The sequence below is a fragment of the Ambystoma mexicanum genome, chromosome 12 (genome assembly GCF_040938575.1).
Source record: "Ambystoma mexicanum isolate Mex_15411 chromosome 12, UKY_AmexF1_1, whole genome shotgun sequence".
Lineage (NCBI taxonomy): Eukaryota > Metazoa > Chordata > Amphibia > Caudata > Ambystomatidae > Ambystoma > Ambystoma mexicanum.
This window is the reverse complement of record NC_090936.1, coordinates 48,397,654-48,417,903: the sequence shown is the minus strand read 5'-3', so window position 1 is coordinate 48,417,903 and position 20,250 is coordinate 48,397,654. Positions and strand designations below refer to the sequence as shown.

The 20,250-nt window shown below is 46.1% G+C and overlaps 1 protein-coding gene across 1 annotated transcript in view; it reads right to left on the bottom strand.

Moving 5' to 3' along the window:
• MET (MET proto-oncogene, receptor tyrosine kinase) overlaps positions 1–20,250 on the bottom strand; it is a 281,825-nt gene that overhangs the window by 22,969 nt on the left and 238,606 nt on the right. Inside the window, exons 12-16 of the mRNA XM_069627931.1 lie at positions 14,555–14,701; positions 11,863–12,019; positions 9,639–9,779; positions 4,185–4,415; positions 2,347–2,427 (exon numbers count right to left, since the gene is read on the bottom strand). Of these exons, the coding sequence (XP_069484032.1) occupies positions 2,347–2,427; positions 4,185–4,415; positions 9,639–9,779; positions 11,863–12,019; positions 14,555–14,701 (757 nt within the window). The remainder of the gene's footprint in view (positions 1–2,346; positions 2,428–4,184; positions 4,416–9,638; positions 9,780–11,862; positions 12,020–14,554; positions 14,702–20,250) is intronic.

Below are 20,250 nucleotides of genomic sequence, written 5' to 3'. Positions count from 1 at the left end.
CAGCATAACACACACTGTGGAGGCCCCTGCAAAACGCTGTGAGGGCTCCCACTAGACCTGAAGCAATGGCTGGAGAAACTAAGTGCCTACCTACCCTTATAACGCCACGCTCGACGCACTTAGTAGAGTCTCCGAATGCTTGGTCCACCAGAGCAGGTCCCCAACACCCTCCTCTTGCTTTAGAACCTCTCACGCTGCACTGTTTTCTGATTCTAATTCCGGGTTGCATTACAATTCATGCGTGTGCTGTCCCTGTACCATGCGTGTATACTGCCTGATCCCTTTTCACTCTCGTGTTTATTTGCCACAGAGAGGTTTAGGCATACTACATGTTATGCTATGTTATTGTCCATTTGTATAGTGCTTTTTTACCATTGGTATGATCTCAAAGCGCTGTGGGTTGAACACCCTTGCGGACAGTGGTGAGAGTAGGATAGCAAATAAGTAATATACTCCTCCCTATGTCCTGGCCGCACAGGGGAATCACACCTATTTCTATGAATTTGTCTTCCCCCTATGTGCACTTTCGAGTGTTTTACGTTAGTAGGGTACATGATAAAACATTAAAAATGATAAAATAGTCTCATCTCTATGGTGGCAGACCATGGCATAGGTTATTAATGGCATAAACACGCTGACTGGTAACACACCTAAGCAGCAAGCAAGGGAAACCTTGGCACTGGGCCTCCATGAAACCCATGATGCTTTGCATCCAGAAGGGGCGGGGCCTATAAGGTGCAGTGGGACGAGGTAGGGAGGGATACAGTGCATGGCCCCATGGAGAGAGGGGATGGTCGGTCTTGAGGCGGAGAAGTGTACGGAGTAAGCAGTTCTCAGTCTGCAAGCAAGGCCATAGTCTTGAGGTCATCGAATGTGCTTTGTTGGTAGGGTCCCTTGAAGGATATGAAAAGGGTCTGTATTTCTGTTTTGGGGGTTCAGCTGGCCAGACGAGGATACTCTGTTGGTGTATTTTCTTGCATTGCAATGGATAATACAATGTCTCTTGGACCTTTTGCTGTCTGAAAGTGCTGCCTGCGATGTGCTTGCTTTGACACCTACTAGATACATGCGTAGGCTTCTGAACAACCTCTGCCTCCTCAGCCGTGAGGACCCGCTGCACAGTAAGGGCTGCAGGGGCCTCAGTTATGCGCCTGAGACTAGAACCAAACAAGCATTAGCAATGCCAACAATTTGAGCTTTTGTGTAGGTATGGGAAAAGTCACTTGCCAGCCACAGCTGTAGCGGTATTAACTACCATTATTGGTAGCAGGTGCAAAATGGTGCGAGGACCTGGACATCTAATTGCAGTCCTGGCAACAGCTTAAATCGTATGCACAAGGCAAAAATGTTGGCTTTGCCAATGCATGTTTAAAACAGGAATTCAGTGAAGGGTGTGCAGAGTGCTTATAAATCGAGTGGCTGAAGGCAGACCTGGTAAGACATTTTTATTACACCAGTAGCCTGTTTACAACTCCAACTAAGTCATTAACTCTCAGAAGACTGCTTTGAACAAACACGGGCAGACCCTGTGAATGCAAAACCTGATGGTAAGGCTTGATTAAAGTGAGCTCAAAGAGTTCCCATGAGGAGGTGTTTTGGGCAGGGAGGGGCAGGAATGGGTGGGAATGGCCACAGGGAATGGCATGGCCAAGGCCAGGCAATAGGAGGGCACATAACCAAGCAACACCTACAGACTGTGTCCCTCCTCGTGTGCCATTCCGCCCTACCTGCACTGTAAGGCAATAGTTCACCTAGGAGCCCACACTAAAGAGTGGGGTAGCTTTCAGGACCACACACCCCTCTTCTTCACAGGTAAGTAAGAAGTTGCGTGTGTGTGGCCCCGCTCAAGCTTTTAGTGGCTCGGAGATTCTAATCTGAACTATATCTGCTGCAGACCGATTAAATGGCGCGTAGCTTCTGTACGCGCGAAGCAGCTCTCAGGAACAGCTAATCACATCTATGCATCTCCAAATCTTTACATGCTTTGCATACTTGAGGCGTTTGTTTACTTGCCAATCAGCACTTAGTTCTTTTCCGCTCTGCTTGCCCTCGTTAGCCATCACATGACATTTTCAGGGGACGAAATGGGCGCAGCCAAACAAGGCCTTCTCAAGCTCCTACATTTGCCTAGACATGCATGCACACACACACACACACACGCACCGATATGCTCTTGCGTTCGCTTGGTGATCGGCTGTAGACTGAGCACATAAATAGCAGGACTCACAGCAGTGACACCTAGAAACACTTGTGTACAGCCACGTTATAAATGTTACATCATATCATATCATCTCTCAAGCAGTAAACATGAACTCAGGCTGCAGATGAGGCCGCCGCGCTACTCACTGTTCAGGGACTTCACGGCGCAGTGGACCTTCTTGCCATCATAGTCCAGGAGAGTGCCATGGTAAACACATCCAAAATGCCCTGTTTGAAACATGAAAAGGATAAAGTGTACATGGTGACTTGGCACTCACAAGATCACACTATTGTGGGCCCGTGCAACACACACACGTGCACAACAGTATCACATGAACTCAGCCAGGAAAGACTGGCCTGCCCTTGGTCGTGGAAGCTCCCCAGCAAGGAGGTGACAGGAACTCTGCATGTGCGCGTTCATACTAATGACCCAATTGGGGTTCTCAAATACGGGCCTCCATGCAGGGGAGGCATCTATAACGCACCAGCAAAGTTATGGTGGGTTTATAAAAGTTTGAGGGACCCCGCATGAATTGTGAAAGCAAACTAAGCCTTTTCCCAGGTCACACACACCACAGCCCAACCCAATATCCACCAATGGAAATTCCCCTCCAGTTCATAGCCACATGAGCTATGCATTGTGGGTATGCAAAGTAGTCTATGAAGTAGGTTTTGCAGTTGTAGTCTTGCAGTTTGCAAATTAGGCTTTGCAGTAGGGAAATGGTCAACAAACGCTGCCGTCCAAGCCCATTGGCCTCTTTGGGTAGCTTGTTTGGGACTGGGTCATGCCGCGAGGCAAAGTGGCCCCTGGGTATTGGTGCAGACCATGGCCAGGGGCCACTCTGGGTGGCTTGGTGTCTCCTAGGGCATGACCGAAAGCCATGTTCAGGACAAAGCTGCCACTGGTCATGGCTGCAGACTATGACCAGTGACCGACGGGCCTTCCATGGGGCCCCCGGGTTACTTCACGCGGCGCAGCAGCTCCTTGGCATGACCGTGTAGTCATGGTTGCGTTACCATGCAGAGGGCAGGTTACAGTTGTTTTATGATGCTGGTGGCACAGTTATGGTTGCTTTAGAAACCACCGCGGGTGATTCCTGCGGGTTTTGCTTTTTTGCACTGCAAACGTGTGTTCTTCTAAGAAATGTTATGAAATTTAAACACACTCCCTCAAACTACAACTAAAACCTTAACTCGCACTAGAACAGTACCTCACAAGACTCACTAGCATACATATAAGGTACGTACAAGATAAAGCGAGTGTTGCTTATTTCAGAGGTCCCTCAATACATTGGAATGCACGTGACTCTAGCAGAACTTAAAGGCATGTGTCTTGTGCATTGGTTTTGTAGACTTGTTCGGAGTAGAACTGCAAGGGAGACAGGACTCCTAAAAGTACCTGGGAATTGAAACTTTGTTTGTCTTTGACTGATCATATGGATGAAAATTAGGGCTAGTCACCCTGTAGCTGTGCCACGTATAAGCTCGCTCTGTGCCTGACGTCATACGCACTTACCCGTTTGCTCGCTCACTCACCAATGTGCCTGATCACACTTTCAGTTACTCATTCATTCACTAAATCACTTCCTTATTGACTCTCAAACTCACTCACTTTGGGCATTTCTTGGCCGACTCATTCAGTAGTTCACTTGCTCGTGCAGTCCTTTCCTCGAACTGACATGGACTCACTGGATTATTTACTTGCTCACTCTCTAACTCACTTTTCTATCTGCTTATGTACAGGGCTTTATGTGGGCCGGGGCTAGCTGGGGCCAACCCCTGGCAGTCTCCAGAAAGGACTCCTGAGTTGAGGGCCCTGCAAGGGCCCACCCTGACTAGCCCCAGCCACGGCGATGCATCAGGAGCCCGTGTAGGCGAAACGCTGCACAGTTACACAGGTGCGTCCCTAGTTTTGTGTCTGCTTTATTAAGGGTAGCGTGTTCCTGGGAAATTATGACGCGCCACTTCCGACTGAAAAAACGTACCTCGCCCAATCACTTCATTGAAATGGACTAGGAGGCTGTCCGCGCCAATCACGACGCGCTCCACTTCCTTGACCAGCTCTGGGTTGAGCGCGCTGAAATCGATGTGGACGTTGGCTTGCAGCAAGGGGCTGGCTAAGTCGGACTCCCCGCTGGACAGTATCGGGGAGAGGTCGGTGTGGGGGTACGCGGGCTGCCGGCACACTCCGATCTGCGAAGTATTGGGAAATTGATCTGCAAGCAAAAAAAGATACACTCATTTTCCAAGCAACATTTTGTAACCATGGCAAAAAACTGCACAACAACCTCACGAGCTGAAACACGCACCGAGGGCCATGGCACACTCATGTCTCACAATGAAAAACAACTTGTGTGAGCCTGCCAAGGATCCTGCCTGGCATGGGCAGGCACAGCTGCCCGCTTAGGCGTTCCAGCCAATGGGAGGGGGGTTGGATATCTGTTGCAGCCTGCCGCCCCCCCCACCCTGAAATAACTGGGCAGGCCTTTGGCGAGGGCAGAGTGTACTTCACGTTCACCTTCATGAGCGCTGCCAAGCTCTGACTAGCTGGCTCTGTTTGTTTAAAAGTGAATTTTCAACCAGGGGAAATGTCAAAAAGGTGAATCACGTCCTCTAACTCCCGCAGATAATGTAGTTTGGGGCAACACACATAACATACGCCCACCAGCAGTGAAATATTCCAAAAATGTGAGGAAGCGATTAAGGAAAATGCTTAGCGCTTGATGTTATCTGATCTGGTTTGGCACGTCGTGGTGAGCCCTCATTCCAATACTTTGATCTCGGCGAATCCCTTGCGTTGGTTTCACGGGTGGACTGGAAACCAAAAGAGGCCCTGGAAATCATTTTCAAATTGGCCCCAAATTACACATGTTCAGCAAGCCCAAGCCCTTTCCCTATGAAAAAATGTGGAAATAAAATAGGCTAGCACACAAAAGAAGCCCAGGGCGGAAAGGCCAACTGGGAAATATACAGAGTTTCCTATTGGCCAGTCCAGCCCTGGGTGGTTTTTCCAGGCAAGCTTCTTGCACCCCTCGCCCGGCTGAAGGGAAGCCGGTTGTGTGTTTTGCCTCTCCCTGCTAATTTGGGATGGATCCGTGACCGGCATAAAGTTTCACTTTAGAATGCTTCATGGGTAGAGAAATACGATTCCCATGATCCCTCACCATTAACTAGTCTGGCCAGGGCTAATGGGAGCTGTAGTCCAAAACATCTGGAAAGCCTAAGGCTTCAGACCTCTGATTTGCATAATACATCTTTATATGTATCAAGGATGTAATTCACTTTTCTTTCTCAAGTGCGCAGGTGCCAGGGACACAAGAGCAGGGGCTCTTTGGCTATGGGGGTCAGGACCTCACTTTGCCTTCCTTGGACCTGGCCTTAACTTTTCCATGAGTGCATTTGAATGTTGCCAATCAAATCCTAATTGTTTGTTGGGTGTCCCCCGTCTCCCCAAAAGAAACATTGCTTCGTTGTCTCGGGAGGATAGCTCAGACGAAATGCGCTCGCCTTGGAAGCAAGACACTGCGGAGAAACACAGGTCCGATGACTGGGTTTGCACTTAGAAACCTCTGGCTATTAAGCGTGTCATAAATAACCTATCATATCATATCAGTGCACCACCACCCCTCCCCAACAGCTGCAAGGAAACACAGTACAATCATTGCTTGTAAACGGGTAAGAGCAATTTCTATCACTTAAACAGCAAGGGCTACACATGACCGCTGTCAGTCGCTTTATTATCTAAGCGTTTGACAACACTTTTTTAAGAACAGGGTTCTGCAAACTTTTGCTCTCCTGATGTTTTGGACTCCGACTCCCATAATCCCTCATTATTGGCTAAACTGGCTAGGCATGGTGGTCATTGTAGGCCAAAACCTCCAGAGAGCCAACGTTTGCAAAGTCCTGTTTTAGAATGCGGGTCGGCCCGCCAACTATATACAAGGGGCATTTATTCACTTAAAATGATCAACATTTATGGGACAGCATTGAGGGGCTTCAAGGTGTGAACATGCAATGATGATTGATCTTAAATTGTGATTTTAGATCTTTTAAAGTATAGTGATATATTCCTATTGTACACTGTTTGGATTATGTGTTGTGCATATATGTTTTTTTTAATATGTTTTACATCTAGTATATAGAAAGCCGTAAGTGTATTAAAGATACATAAATAAATAAATAAAATGATCACAACGTATGGGCAGCGTTGAGGGGGGCTTCACTGATGCTAAAAGAAATTAGGATGGAAATATAGGTCCTCCGCATGGACAGGGTTTATGTTTATGGTGTCGTAACTGCCAGGCTATTATGCAAGTCTATGCAATACGGACAAGCATGCTCGTCCTTGGCACTTAAGGGGTTAAAAGAAAGGAAGACTATTGCGGGGTCCCTTGGTGACGCCCCTTGCCAGCATACGCACAAGTTGTGACGTAGGCCTCATCTCTATGAATCAGAAGTCGTTTTAAGGTGGGAAACAGTGTGCTGTTTTTATTATTTTTATTTTTGGATTTGTAAAGTGCACTACAGCTCATGGGCATCGAGGCGCAAAATGCGTTCCAAGCATTGCCTTCGCCCACTGTGTCCCCCTGTTGTTGTGTATCCACCAAGACAGAGGACGGTTGAAACCGCAGCAGCCGTTCCACAAAGAAGTTACTCAAAGTAGCTCTGACTTACTCTTAACTCAGACAACTTGAGTGACCCTGACATGCTCCCGCATTTCTGGCACATGTGGCTCGCCACATCTGTTTGCACTACGACTCACACGAGGCTGCTGACGGACTATGCATGCTATGGCCGATGGGAGTCGTAGTCCTCAGCGTCTGTAGAGCAGGAGGTTTACAGACCCCAGCAGTAGTAGTAAGCGAGAGTTCTTCATAGCGCTTTGAAACACTTTCCTGTGTATAGGCGCTATATACATAAACAATACAATACAAAAACAATGCAACAGTATTTATCTGTATGAACCAAATTGCCCTCTGGGGCTTTAGGTCAAGGTTCAGAGTAACACCTTTGTGACTCAGGTGTGATATGCATTGGTGTTGCTGTTAGAGTTGCAGTCACACAATGTCTGTGCTGTATCTCTTCCATGGAAAGGGGCGCACTCGCCTTTGGGCCTCACTTTAAGAGTTCTTTTAAAGTTGGAAAAAGCCCAAATAACTAGAACTTGCTTTTATGTGCTCCTTGCTCCAGCAGACTCTTTTCCATTTAGTTTTACAAAAACTGCGTTTCGAACTCCTAGCTCCCTGCGAGGAATATTTGTATGCATTCTAGGGCTGAGTGTAGTTCCAATTGCAGCGCTATACATTGGTTACTGCGTCTTGTGACCCCCCCCACCCCGTTCTTGTGGACTACTACTCCCATGATCCTTCTCCTCTGATCATGCAGGCTAGGTCGGATGGGAGTTGCAGTCAAAAACATCTGGGGGGTAACGTGCTTTGCACGCCTGCACTAATGCCTTCTTAAATAAATAAATAAATAAATAAATAAATAAATAAATAAATAAATAAAGACATGTCATTTTCAGGCAGAGAAAGCAGGAATCTGCTGTCAGGCTCAGCACCCTGTAATGTTTCCAACAGACTCAGAGGGGCAGCTCTCTAGCAGAGCTGGGCACCTCCTTGCTGGGCTTGTGTATATTAATCAGAATCCACCTACAAAGAGGCTTTTCCCTCCAATATGACAAGACGTGGCCAGTTCCTGCATCCACCCTTCTTCCTCAGCAGCTGGGGCCAAGAGCTCAAGACGGGGAACCTATGTGAAGCAGCATAGAAGGATTTGGGAGAGATTAGCCCCACATTGGTTTGAACTACAACTCCCACAATTCCCCACATCAATGTTGGGCTACGGCTGATGGGAGCTGTAGTGCAAGACATCTGGAGAGTCAATGGGTGCCGACCACAAGAGACAAGAAGACAACGATGATACACCAGCACCTTGATGTCTGTGGGTTTTGTGTGCTCTACAAATGTAAAAATAAATAAATAAACATAAAGCTTAAGCCAGGGAGATCCCAAAAAAGTGCCACTCTGTTTAAACATATTTCCCCAAGCTGAAGGTTGAAGAACGTAACCCAATATTTCTGTATAGCGATTCACATTTTATGCTGGGTGGATAACCCGCACCACGTACTGTCCCGATTCGCTCCCTTCACTCCCGTTCCCACCACTTGGGGGTATGATTTGGGGTTTGGGACTTTCCTTCCGAACTTTATGCTATAGTGCTGTGGTGAACTGAGAGCGTTAAATCCTGATTTTCCATGCTACTTCCCTTCCGGATCCATTCCAGGTTTTTGGCAGCCCGCATGATGCTTTAATCAAAAGACTGCGCTTCACAGAATACCTGGGCCACTGCTTCATCTCCACCCTTGCAGGACAAGGCTGGGTGGAGAATAAGCTACACCTGTGGCTGGCAGGTGCAGCAAACAGCACACCAGAGGCATGTGCTCGTTAAGCAGCTTTAAAAGCCTCAGTTTGCTTCAGTCCAGCACTGGTCATTGATGCAGTGTTCCTGTTTGTGACTAGGCCCTTGTTCCTGGTTCTTAGCTTAGTGTTGAGTTCTGAGTTTCTATTTAGTGATTTCTGCTTCCTGGATTCCCTTTCTGTCTTCCTCTGTTTTGCAGGCAGCACTTTCCAGTGCTTTCCTTTTTCTGTGCAGCCCAGTTTGCCTGTGTTCTATATTTCGTTGACTTTGCCATATTCTGATGTGAATCCTTGATCCTTTAGTCTCTCCCCGTTTATAGATTTAGCATTTTGCCTTTTTTCCCTGGATGGGGAGGGGCAGGTTTTGCCTTTATAATTTCATTTTCCCTGCTCCTGTTCCTTTACTTTCTTTTGGAACCTATTCCAGGTTTTCCCCTGCACTTCTCCATTTGTTTCTTATTGATTATTAGGTATGGTCTGCTGTTATAGCAGCTCCTGTGTGAATGCTTTTGTTTTCCTCACTATTCTTTAATCACTATTTCTAATTGCCCCTTGTCAGGAGTCTGATGTATTAAGTTATCCTCCCATTGCTGTTCGAGCCTTTCTGGGGACCTGTTTGATCAACAGGGTTTGTGGGCTTCGCTGACATTTCAGGTGGTATTTCTCGTTCTCGTGAGTATTTTAATTAAGTTCCCTTATACAATACCATAAAGGGTGTTAGCTCACAGATCCTGTCGTTGCTTGCCCTCTACATGGGCTTAGCGCTGTCAGTACCTGTAATAGCAATTGTGGGTAAGGAGCTTGCCGACTTTCTTAGTAATCATAAGGAGCTTCTAAGTGCGTACCCCACATCCCTTTTCATATATTTGTATTCACATCCCACTCTACTTGCACATCCTGGGCTTTAGTGTATATGTGTCTTGGTACCGTGTGCATGTTTGACTCAAAGCGGTTCACTGTGTGATCTTGTGCACATTTCCCTTGCCACAGTCACTGCCTTTGTCCTTTCATGAAACGTACCTTCATGCAACGTAGAGCGGTAATCCACAGATTCATTGGAAACCATCTCGGTTGTTGGACTTACACTCCTTGCACTTACAAGCCTATCCAAGTGAGGCGTGTGAACTCGCCCATCGTAGCGGACCAAGTCGCTGGCCCGATCTGAAAAGATGCAGAAATAAAAAAGGGAAGCAATTGTTTACACCAAGTTAGGACAGAATTTGGCTGCTTACTATTCACCTGTGGAAAAAACTGGTTACGTTAGAATGAAAAATGGAAGCGCATTATATTTGATCAATTATGCAAAAAACACAAGTTCCAAATGCTGTATTCCACTGCTGTGATGTCACGGATAGTGCTGCTACTCCTGTGAAGCGGGGGTGCCTCCCCCGCAGCCATATGTAACTAAGGCTGCGGTTAGGCCTCCCTGGGTCTCCCCTCACTGCAAGGAACTGGAAGCAGCCAGGGGGCAAGCCCCTGGGCCTTCATAACACACCACAGGGGGACTTTCACACTGACGGCCATACTGCCCAACAGCACATGTCTTCTGCAGTGCTAGACGGTGTTGCCGCCTCAATATTAGGCCTGTCACCGTGACTGGTTGGCTACCTAGCAAGGTGCAGTGCTCACGGCTAATTTGTCTACCGAGCAAGACACAAGAGGGGCAGTGCGATGCTCAGCTGTAAGCCTGTGACTGAAACAGTCCTGCTGCGGCGCTTAGCATTCTTACTTTACAGAGTGCTAGCAGCATGTTGGCAATTCCTTGTTATTGGTGTCTTTTATACAGGTGCCAGACCGCAAGCGCGCTTCATACAGATCATGGACATTTAATTAGGATTAGTAAGCAAATACTTTCAAGGCACAAGAGAGTATGTTCCAAAATTGCTAAGGAGATATAGAGCAGCAGGGGAGAGGAGAGACTCGGTGGGCAGGGAGCAGAGCGATGGTAGGGCTTTTATGGAGGTATGTGCAGTTTTTTGAATAGGTAAAAGTGTTCTGGGGTCTGAAAGTGCACATCACTTAAGTGATATTATTGTAAAAGGGAGATGGAAGTAGGGAGAGAAGAGATGGTGGGGAAAGGGGAGTAGGGAGGGGCATCTGGGGTGTTTAAGTGCTTATATAGTTGAAAAATGGGGTGTCCAGATGTAGGAGGGAGTGAAGTCATACGGGTGAAGTATTCGTTGTGTGACGGTCGAAGCAGGTGGTGCGTTAGGTTTGTGATTGAAGGTTGTCAGTGTAGCAGTCTTTGGATATTTATTTGAAGGTGTTGAATTTGGGTTCTTGTGAGATGTAGTCTCGTAGTTTGTTTCTAAAGGTGAGGACAATGGGAAGAGTGGACAGTGTTGTGGATAATGTTTTGGATTTTGAGTTCCCTTTTAGTTTTGATGGCTAACCAGTTGAGTGTTTTTGGAGCTGCAATGGTCTGGTTGTAATGCTTGAGGTTTAGTCGCCATCTTGCAGTTTTATTTTGAATAATTTGGAGCAATTGTAGGTTTTCTGAGGACAGACCCTTATAGAGAGGGTTGCAGTATTGTACTATGGAGAGTATTAGGGCATTGGGGATGAAGATCCTTTGGTGAAGTTCTAAATAAGCCATTGTGTGACAGGCCTGTGACTCTTACTCTGTCACTGACCAATTCAGGGCCTGGGGTGCTTAAGGGGAGTAATGTTCTAGGAGGAGGGGAAGGCCGACGTGTTGTCGCTCTTGTAAGCCTCGTATTTACGTTTTGGTCACCACTCTGCTACTTCCTGGTTAGGGGTGTGCCATTTATATATATATGCCCGAAGACCATGCAAATGGTGATAATGCGTGGTGTAAACCCCCATAAAAATATCAAATATACCCACTGTCAAACCGGTACATGGGAACAGTTCAGAATATGGGAAATTGACACAACTGTGGCGCACAAAACCTTAAATGTATACACCGGTAGTTATCAACCAGGGTTTGTTTTCTACCTTGGGGTTCTGAGTGGCATCATAGGTAATCAGTTTGAACAGCTCGATTGCGCCTTGAAACACTTGTGTATAGGTGCGTTATGAATGCAATATCAATATCATATCAAACCATTGCTTTGGTTGAAATCTACCAACCTCAATACCTGGCGGTCCACAAACTTTGCCACTCCTGATGTTTTTTTGACTACGACTCCCATGATCCCTCAACAATAACTAAGCTCGCTATGGCTGTTGGGAATTGTAGCCGGAACCATCTGCTCTACATTCTAAACTGGTGGAGTGGTACCTTTTATTTGTTTCCTATTCTTGATCCACAGGAACAGTCCCAACGCTATGAGAAGCACCATCAGGAACAAGACCACGCCGACGACGATACCGGTGATGCTCTGCTCCTGCTCCACCATCACTTTCCCAATAACGGTCGATGACGTTTCTTGCGTCCACTGACAGAAGGCAATGAAAATGGGAAATAGAGGGGTTTTTGATAATACTTTTGCAGCGACATAAATTAAAATAGTCCTCATACGGCCCATGCATCCTGTCAAGCGATCTTCAATGTTAAAGACACATCTACTTTAACAGAGACTTATCCTGTGACAAAATGCTGACATGTGTTTGCAGACAATTGTTACTTTTTTCGCCGATGATCTCTCCCAAATTTATGTAGCTGTCGTCACTAGTTCACAAAGTATCGTGTCTGACCAAAGCTGATAAATTGACTCTAAAGACGATAAGACGATTGTTGCACCTGGCAATCAGTTGAATTGATGATACTCCTTATGTTTAGTATTCAGTGATGAAATGAAATCTTTACTCCTTTTTGGCAAGTTGATTTATTTTTATTAAACTTATAATTCCCAAAAACAAATTCCTCTCAAATTTCTGTTAACATTTGTTTGTTATTGTTTCCCAAATCCCTCGCGTGTCTTGGGTTCCTCCGAGTACAGTCCTCTCAAGGTCTGAAAGCTCATTGATTTGATCGCTCCGAGGGATTGGTGATAGCAAGGGAGGGTTTAGTGACACCAAGAATCTTTTGTGATACTGCAAATCAACCAGATTTAAGACCTTGAGAGGATTGTGCTCAGACCCAAGACAGTTGAGGGATTTGTGAAACAATAACAAATGAATGTGATCAGAAATTTGAGAGGATTTTGTTTTTGGGAATTATAACTTTAATTAAAATAAATCAACTTGCCAAAATGGAGTAGGGACTTCATCACTGAATACTAAAGATAAGGAGTATCAATACAACGAATTGCCAATCGCAACTACCAACCCGTATAATCTTTAGAATTCATCTGTGATAAGTTAGACACACCAGACTCACAGGGGCCAGGAAATGATGTGCCGGTGCACCAGGTAAAGGCACATTCTGGGCGCTTTGAAACAGAATGTATTTGCTTTATAAGCGCCTAACAAGCAAACAACAAATAAATAAATAAATAGATAGATAGATAAATGTACTGAACGTATATAATCCAGGCACTATCCGGGGCCTTAGCTGCATGCATTTGATGATGAAATGGCGAGCCATCTTGCTCGTGTAGACATGAATCCGAATGGTTCGGGCCACGGAAGGGCACTCGTCCCTTTCCACGCGGACATCATGTCCCCATTAAAAATACGACCGTACTAGCAAACCATGTAAGCCACTGTGCAGAGAAACAACAGGTACCTGGGCTTATCTTTTTGCCTTACAGCCAGCAGGGCTGACCCTGAGCACACTAGCAGACCTGCCTCAAAACAAGAGAACAAATATTGTTCTAAAAGAGATTAAAAAAGAACAAACTACCCAAAGTTCATCGTTGAAGACTAAAAGTGGCTGCCGCGCACAGATCGATGGTGCTGTGTTTGCGTTGGCTGACTTGCGCGGAACACATTTACTTTGTTTGATCTGGGAGTGGAGCTCCACTAGTTTTATTTTTTACTGTTAACAGTTCCACTACTTGTTTCAACCATTTTCACCATTCCGCAACTGTTCTTTGTGAAGTTAAACCTCACTTCCCCACTTTACCACCGGATATCAGTTACAGCTAAGCTGAAAACTGTTTCAACTCAACTGGCCGTCAAGCCGCGTGGCTGCAACCCTTGAAAAATGTGTTGCACGTGGCTCCCCGCCCGGGTCACAACTCCACTACTTTTTTTGGTCCACTTCTACCAGTGATATTTTCTCCAGATGTAGATGAGGATATAGGCCACATCGAAGAACGGCCAAGAACACACATTACGATTTACACTGGTACAAGTGCAATTCTGCATGGAACTACCCCATGGGCAAGAAATCCATTAGTTCAATGCGTTTTTGCACCAGAGCAATGCTTGCTCTGGTGCAAATACTGTGCCCTATTAGCACTGCAGCCAACCTTGCAAAAATGCATTGACATCGGGCAATATGCAAAATACTTGTACCGTAATTCTGCCCCTGGGCAATGCCTACCCCGAGTGAAACAGTCTGTACTGAGGCCTAGGGGGTTATATTTAAAGGAAGAACATTGGGTTGTCGTGAACGTTTTTGCAAGATATTTACTGCAGGGCAGAGGTCTGCTAGGCTGGCAAAGGGCAGCACCAGGACTCCTTCATTTCTAGCTGCCCAAATGAAGGCCTGAAGAGGCATGCTGTAACTTAGCCGCACCACCACTCTACTTTCATAGCAGGCCAGAGTTGCGGACTCTCAAGCCGTCAATTCCTCCAGGCATGCAGAGTCCAGGTTTCCTCTGCTATTGTCCCTCCCTCCCTCGCTTACTGTTTTATGAATTCACGTTGAAAGACGTGACTTTTGAAGGTTAGGGGACTTTACTGACTTGTGCATATGAGTTGCAGGCTGCGCTTTCTGTTTAATGAGTTGCCACCAGCATAAAAGTGATATGCAGCCCGAGGTGAGTTTTGACACCCGCAGAAAGGGGCTTAAATCAAAGGGCGCTATTACTTTTCTCCACGCCGCGTGCATTTTGATGAATGTCACTTCCAGTAGAACCTACCTTTATGCTCAGCTCGGCGTTGGATCGCAGCAGGTCGCTCGGCACCGTGCAGAGAACAGATCCTGTCTTAGAATGGAGATTCTCACAGCTTTTATTTCCAATTTTTAACACCTCTCCTTTAATAGCTTCAGAATCAATATGCGCTCCCTGAAAAGAACAGAAAGATGGCATTAAGTGATGTCCATAAAGATTTTATTAGCCGGCATTAAACGTACAGTGAAAATAAAAAAAGTTTAATTTAAAAGAAATGGAACCATAAATCTGCGGTTTTGTTGAGTAAATTAAAAAAGAGGGGACTCTTAAAACCGTGAACTGTAGTTAAATGGGGCAGGTGCATGGAGCACCTTGACAAGCTGTACAGGTTGTAATTGAGCATAAAGGGCAGAAATAGTGCACACATTGCTGTACCAAAGAACTAAAGTCCAGAGTAGGAAGCAGGCATCCTCCAGCTAGACCATCATCCCTGCTAGCATGATATTTGTTCAGTATGTTTATGCATACGTTAATAAGCATGGGGGGGGGTCTGCAACATCTATGCAAAAAAGCTGTGCATAGTTACATTGAAGACTGTAAATTCGCCAAAACCCTGGCTTTTTTTGTTCTTACAGCAAACAGGTTGTGACATTACATCAAGCGCATAATAAGGAACCCACTTTTCTACCAGCTGTAACATGCTATTATAGCAGGCTGTGATGTCACAATGGCCACTGGAGCTCCAGCAGCTTCTACCTGTCATCAACAGGCTCTCCAAAGCTGCTAGGCCAGCAGCAATGACCTGCTGAAAGACATTTTTTTAAAAACCTCTCACTGATTAATTCTGCTAATAGCAAGAGTTGTTTGTTTTCAAAAGGAGTTGATCTCTTTGAAGCACTTGAGGACAAGAGGGGTTCAATAGTCAAGCATTGGCAAAGCCAATGGGTCATGCTTTGAAAATGTAGAGGGTTCGATTTAAGCAATAAACCCCTTGCAGGGGGGCATTACTGCATCAGGTAATGCCCCAGAGCCCATAGTTACAGGTCTGATCAAAGTGAGGGCCATAATGCAGGCCTGGGGTATTTACTGGAAGCAGTAATGCCCCCTCTGAGGGGTTTATTGCTATTAGTACTGTGGCCGACCAAACCAGAGTACTAATAGTCTATTTTTTCAGTTGCGAGATGCCGTTGGCATTTCGCAACTGAAGAAAAGAAAAAAGGAACAAAATGGCCACCACGTAACATAGAGAAGGGAGTACAGTCCCTTCTCTCTTTTCATGGCGGCCATTGGAGAAAAAAAAGGTCACTTTGGGAAGCAGAGAGGGGTCCCTTACCATGGCGGCCACTCCCCGAAGGAAGCCGGAGCCACGGCGGTCAGCAGAGCCTTTGTCGGCCAGGTAAGGATCCGGTGGGGGCCAATCAGATTGTGTGAACGAAGGTGATTGTCCCTTGCTGGGTACTCATTTTCTGTAATCCTCTGCAGGACAAAAAGGCTTACCAATGGCATTTGCAAAGCAAGCCCTATTGGCTTTGCCAATGCTTATTATTGGTAATTTACCCTAGGTGATAACTCCCAATACTTCCACTCCACAATGTCTACTAGATTTGTAAGCAACTTCTTTGCCCTGAAGTCGTATTTGTGTTTTAATTCCTCTGAGCAGCTAGCATGCTCCAGAAATCATTTAGGCCTAATTTGCATATCGATTAAGCCCTGTTTTCATTAGAAATTGTTGTTTTCCCCTCTTCAAATCATGTTATACTTCACATGGCCCGGAAGGATGGAGTAGATGGACACTGTTGTGTTACTGAAAATTGTGACGCTAACTTTGACATTTTTCAGAAGTAGTGCCACACACGCACACTTCGAAAAGCGCCTTCAGTACAGTAACTGGAAGAGAAATGTTACCATTCCTGCCCCCCACCCCTCCAGTAACTTTGTAAAACTGCGTGAAAAACATGACACCCGCCATGCAGAAAGGGTTTCGCTGGTTGGCTGAATGTATTTTACAGGTCTTCTAGGGTAGGCCAGGTGGTCCAGCAGGACATTTGCCATGTACATATGTTTTAAACTAAAAAATGAGTTTTTTAAGGTGTACTCATTACCTGTATGACTTCACCATTTGTATTGCATTTCATAAAAAATTGGAGATTTTCTGAGAAAAGGGTGTAAGGGTTTATAAAAGGGGAATACAAGCATTGCCTAATGTAGGTTACAGAACAGTTCTGGGGCCTACGGTGGCCCCCACACCTAGAATATACCACTGGCCAGTCGTCAAGTGCTAATTCAAAACCAGCTATTATCAGTTTTAAAAAACCCAGAAACGTTGCAGGTATCAATGGGGGCGCTGTGGGCCATTCTAAGCTACAGACGGAGAAAGGGTAGATTAATTAACAGCAATATGCCTCTGCCAGGTGAGTGTGTAATGCCCTGAGACTTTAGCGTACCCTCTGACAACAGCTCTCTGCTCAGGGCACAGGCAATGGTAGGAGAAGTTGGCCACCACTTACAAGATGGGTTATTGGGACTAGTAGTTGAGGTTGAGGAAAAGCCCTGCACCAGGAAGAAAAGCTGCTGTTTATGGTGTATGTCATCCTTCCTAATGGAGAGTAAGGGTTCAGAATATATTGTTAGCCCAAGATCACAAGGGTGTTCTGCAACAATCTATTCACTTCCCACAGTGTGGACTAATTCCATGGCTTCCACTGGTTGCAAAATATGACCACTGGACGTACTGTTTGCCAATGATCACAACGCTACGCTATGAGGAATTCCTTGTGACACCAGTAGGGACTGCTCTGCTGATTCCTTGCTTCCCGTGCAGCTGCGGGTGAGCGTCTGCCCAATCAGGTAGCCGGGAACATGGACAGAATCCTCGGCACTCATTCTCTGTGGCACCTGTGCCTCTCGTCTTCTTCTTCTTCTTGCTGATAGATTGGTATCCATCAGCAGTGATTTTTGGATACCGAAGCTTGTGGCTCATTACTCCATCCTCTCGGGTTGAGTCTGCAGTCGTGGGTTAGGATTCTTCTTGGTCTGTGTGGTCTTGTCACAGTAGGGCTGATTTCCCATGGTCTTTGCAGTGATGGGCAGCAGGTAGCGGTCGAAGGGGTTTTCAGTGGTGGCATTGAGTCTTCTGATCAGAGGGTTTGGGATCTTTGCCTCTTGTGCTGCTGTCCACCATTTTATGTTTAGGCTGCGCCCAAGCCCCCTTTCATACTCCTCCCACTGGATTTCTGAAACCACATCCTCCTCTCTAAGCCCCTCCTTAGTCCTGTACCCCGTTGTCCCCTTCCTGATGCCCCGCTATGTTCCCACATTAACCTCCTCCCCCTGCTCTTCGCCCCAAGCTCCTTCCTCATGGCTGCCATAGAAATAGGAAAGCGATGAACCCTTCTTACTGTTTCCCTTGGCGGCCACCGTAGTTCTTATTTTTTAAGGGGAATTGGGCACGCACATTCATTGCGGCCACAATTTTCCTAAAAACACTATCAGTACCCCCAGATGAAAGCCACGGGGTGCAAACAGCCATCAGCCCAGTAACGTGGTGCAGATCACTATAGAACAGAAATATCGAAAGCCCTCCATCCCTGAGTGCCGATTGCCTTTCTTTGCTCCACTTAGCGCGCTGACGCTCAGAATATACTACATGCAAAAGATGACTCTTATGAGTGTTTGGCAACCGAGCCTCACCACATACTTCTGAGGGAGCTCTGGCAGAGAGCTAAATCTTCCTCTAGCAAGATCTACAAAGGAAACATATATCTTTGGTTATTTATAACACGCTTAATACCGAAGAGGTTTCTAAGCGCAGACCTGGGGGTCGAACCTGTGTTGTAAGACGTCGTCTTTCTTCCAAGGTGAGCGCGTTGCCCCTGAGCTATCCTCCAGATAGAGAAAGCAGACGGGGAAAGCTCTGCTGCTCTCAAGCTAGGCCGGCGCTTTAAACAATAAAAATTAAAAAATAAAAACGTATAACAGAAGCATGAACATGGTTAAAAAAAACAACGAATGGGAAACGAAAGTTAAATGACGAATAATACAAAGGGGTGAGGAGAGAAAATATGGAAAAAAAAGCAGACAACAAGACACGTGGACAAGCAAGGGAGAGCGGGAGTGGATATACAAACCATTGCAAAGAGAAAGAAAAGTACAGGACACAAAGGCAGCGGGGTAAGAAGAAAAAGTAGAGAAGGAAACAGAGATAAAATGGCAAAAATTGCTAAGACAGAAAAGGACAGAAAATAGAATAAAAGACAAGAGAAACTGCAAAAGATCAAAATGTTGGCCAAGAGCTACTGAGGAAAGGGTTGTGGGAGGGACACACTCTTTAGCATGAATACAATATGTGGTAATATTGTAAGAGTGCACGTTTGCTTGTCAGAGACGCAGCCAGGATTGTCTAACAAGCGGAGCCTGAAGCTAGCATAGTTGGGCTCACTGCAGTGACATTAACATCTGTTAATGCCCACAGAGCGCCGCTGAGCAGGCATTTACAGATTTTGGGTGGGCTGTGCCCGCTCAGGCCCTACCCTGTCTATGACTCTTGCTTGTAATTAGAAAGTGGCATTCCGATGTTGCTGTTCTAACGTGGCACAGAATGTCTGCAGTTAGTGCCAGCAGGATGTTGCCAGCAGCTCTCCGAACACAGCCCCAGCTGCCACTTGAGCACCTAATTAGACAAATGTATTTTAGCAGAAGGTTTTCACGAGAGCTGGGTTTCTCTGGCAGGTCACAGCAATTAGGAGATAAGGACAACATGATGGCCCTTCTGTTTGTGCATCGCCCAAGTTCAAGGCAGGAGAGCGGGAATCGCACTGCATCTTGGCATATATACTGGAATGGCGTGTGCGCGTGAACTCTGTTAACACACGGTTCTTTGCTAGGCTGCATAGGGGTCTATTTTACTTCAACACGGTCTGTTTGAAGATGTGTCCAACTGGAGCAGTCAGGGGGTTGCTCAAATGTGGGGGGTTCAAGCCAGTACACACGATTTAATGGAGTTGAAAAGGTGTTTTTTTACAATAGGTAAAAAAGGCACTCAACATTCCAATTGCTTCTGAAGGGCACACATGCCGCCACACCATAATACACAGCAGCATTCTGGAACACATTTTCATGCATGCTATGTTCAAAGAAAATATATGAGTCCTGCCTCGACAATATATTATAGAATTGGCCTGCAAAAAACGTAGTTATGCTGGCACTGGCCAATATTATATGCCATTCTGGCCACTCTAAGAACACATTTTCATGCAGGCTATGTCAGTGTATCTCAGGACAGGCACAGTAAATAGTTTTCATGTTACCTGTGTCCACAATGTATGCCAGCATTGTCATAGTAATATAGGTGCATGCTGTTTTACTTGCCTTTGCCTACGTTATATGCCAGCATTGTCCAGTAAGCACCATGAAGGCCCCCACTATGCCTCCACATACACAGACCCTCTCACACGCACGCACCTGCTACCTCACACATATATGCAGCCAATCACATTGATAGGCTCTCATATATGCCGCTGCTTTCGTAGACACACATGAACACGCACACTTTTGTGTTGCACACACCTCCATGCACCAGTGGCAATCTCCCCAGGCCTTCATCTCTGGCATCTTGGCAGCACCAGAATTTCTGCCAGCAGAGACATGATCTGCTAGGCCTGGAAATCCTGTCAGCCATGTCAGCATTCTGAGCACGGCGCATGTGAGAGAGGTACTCTGGAGGG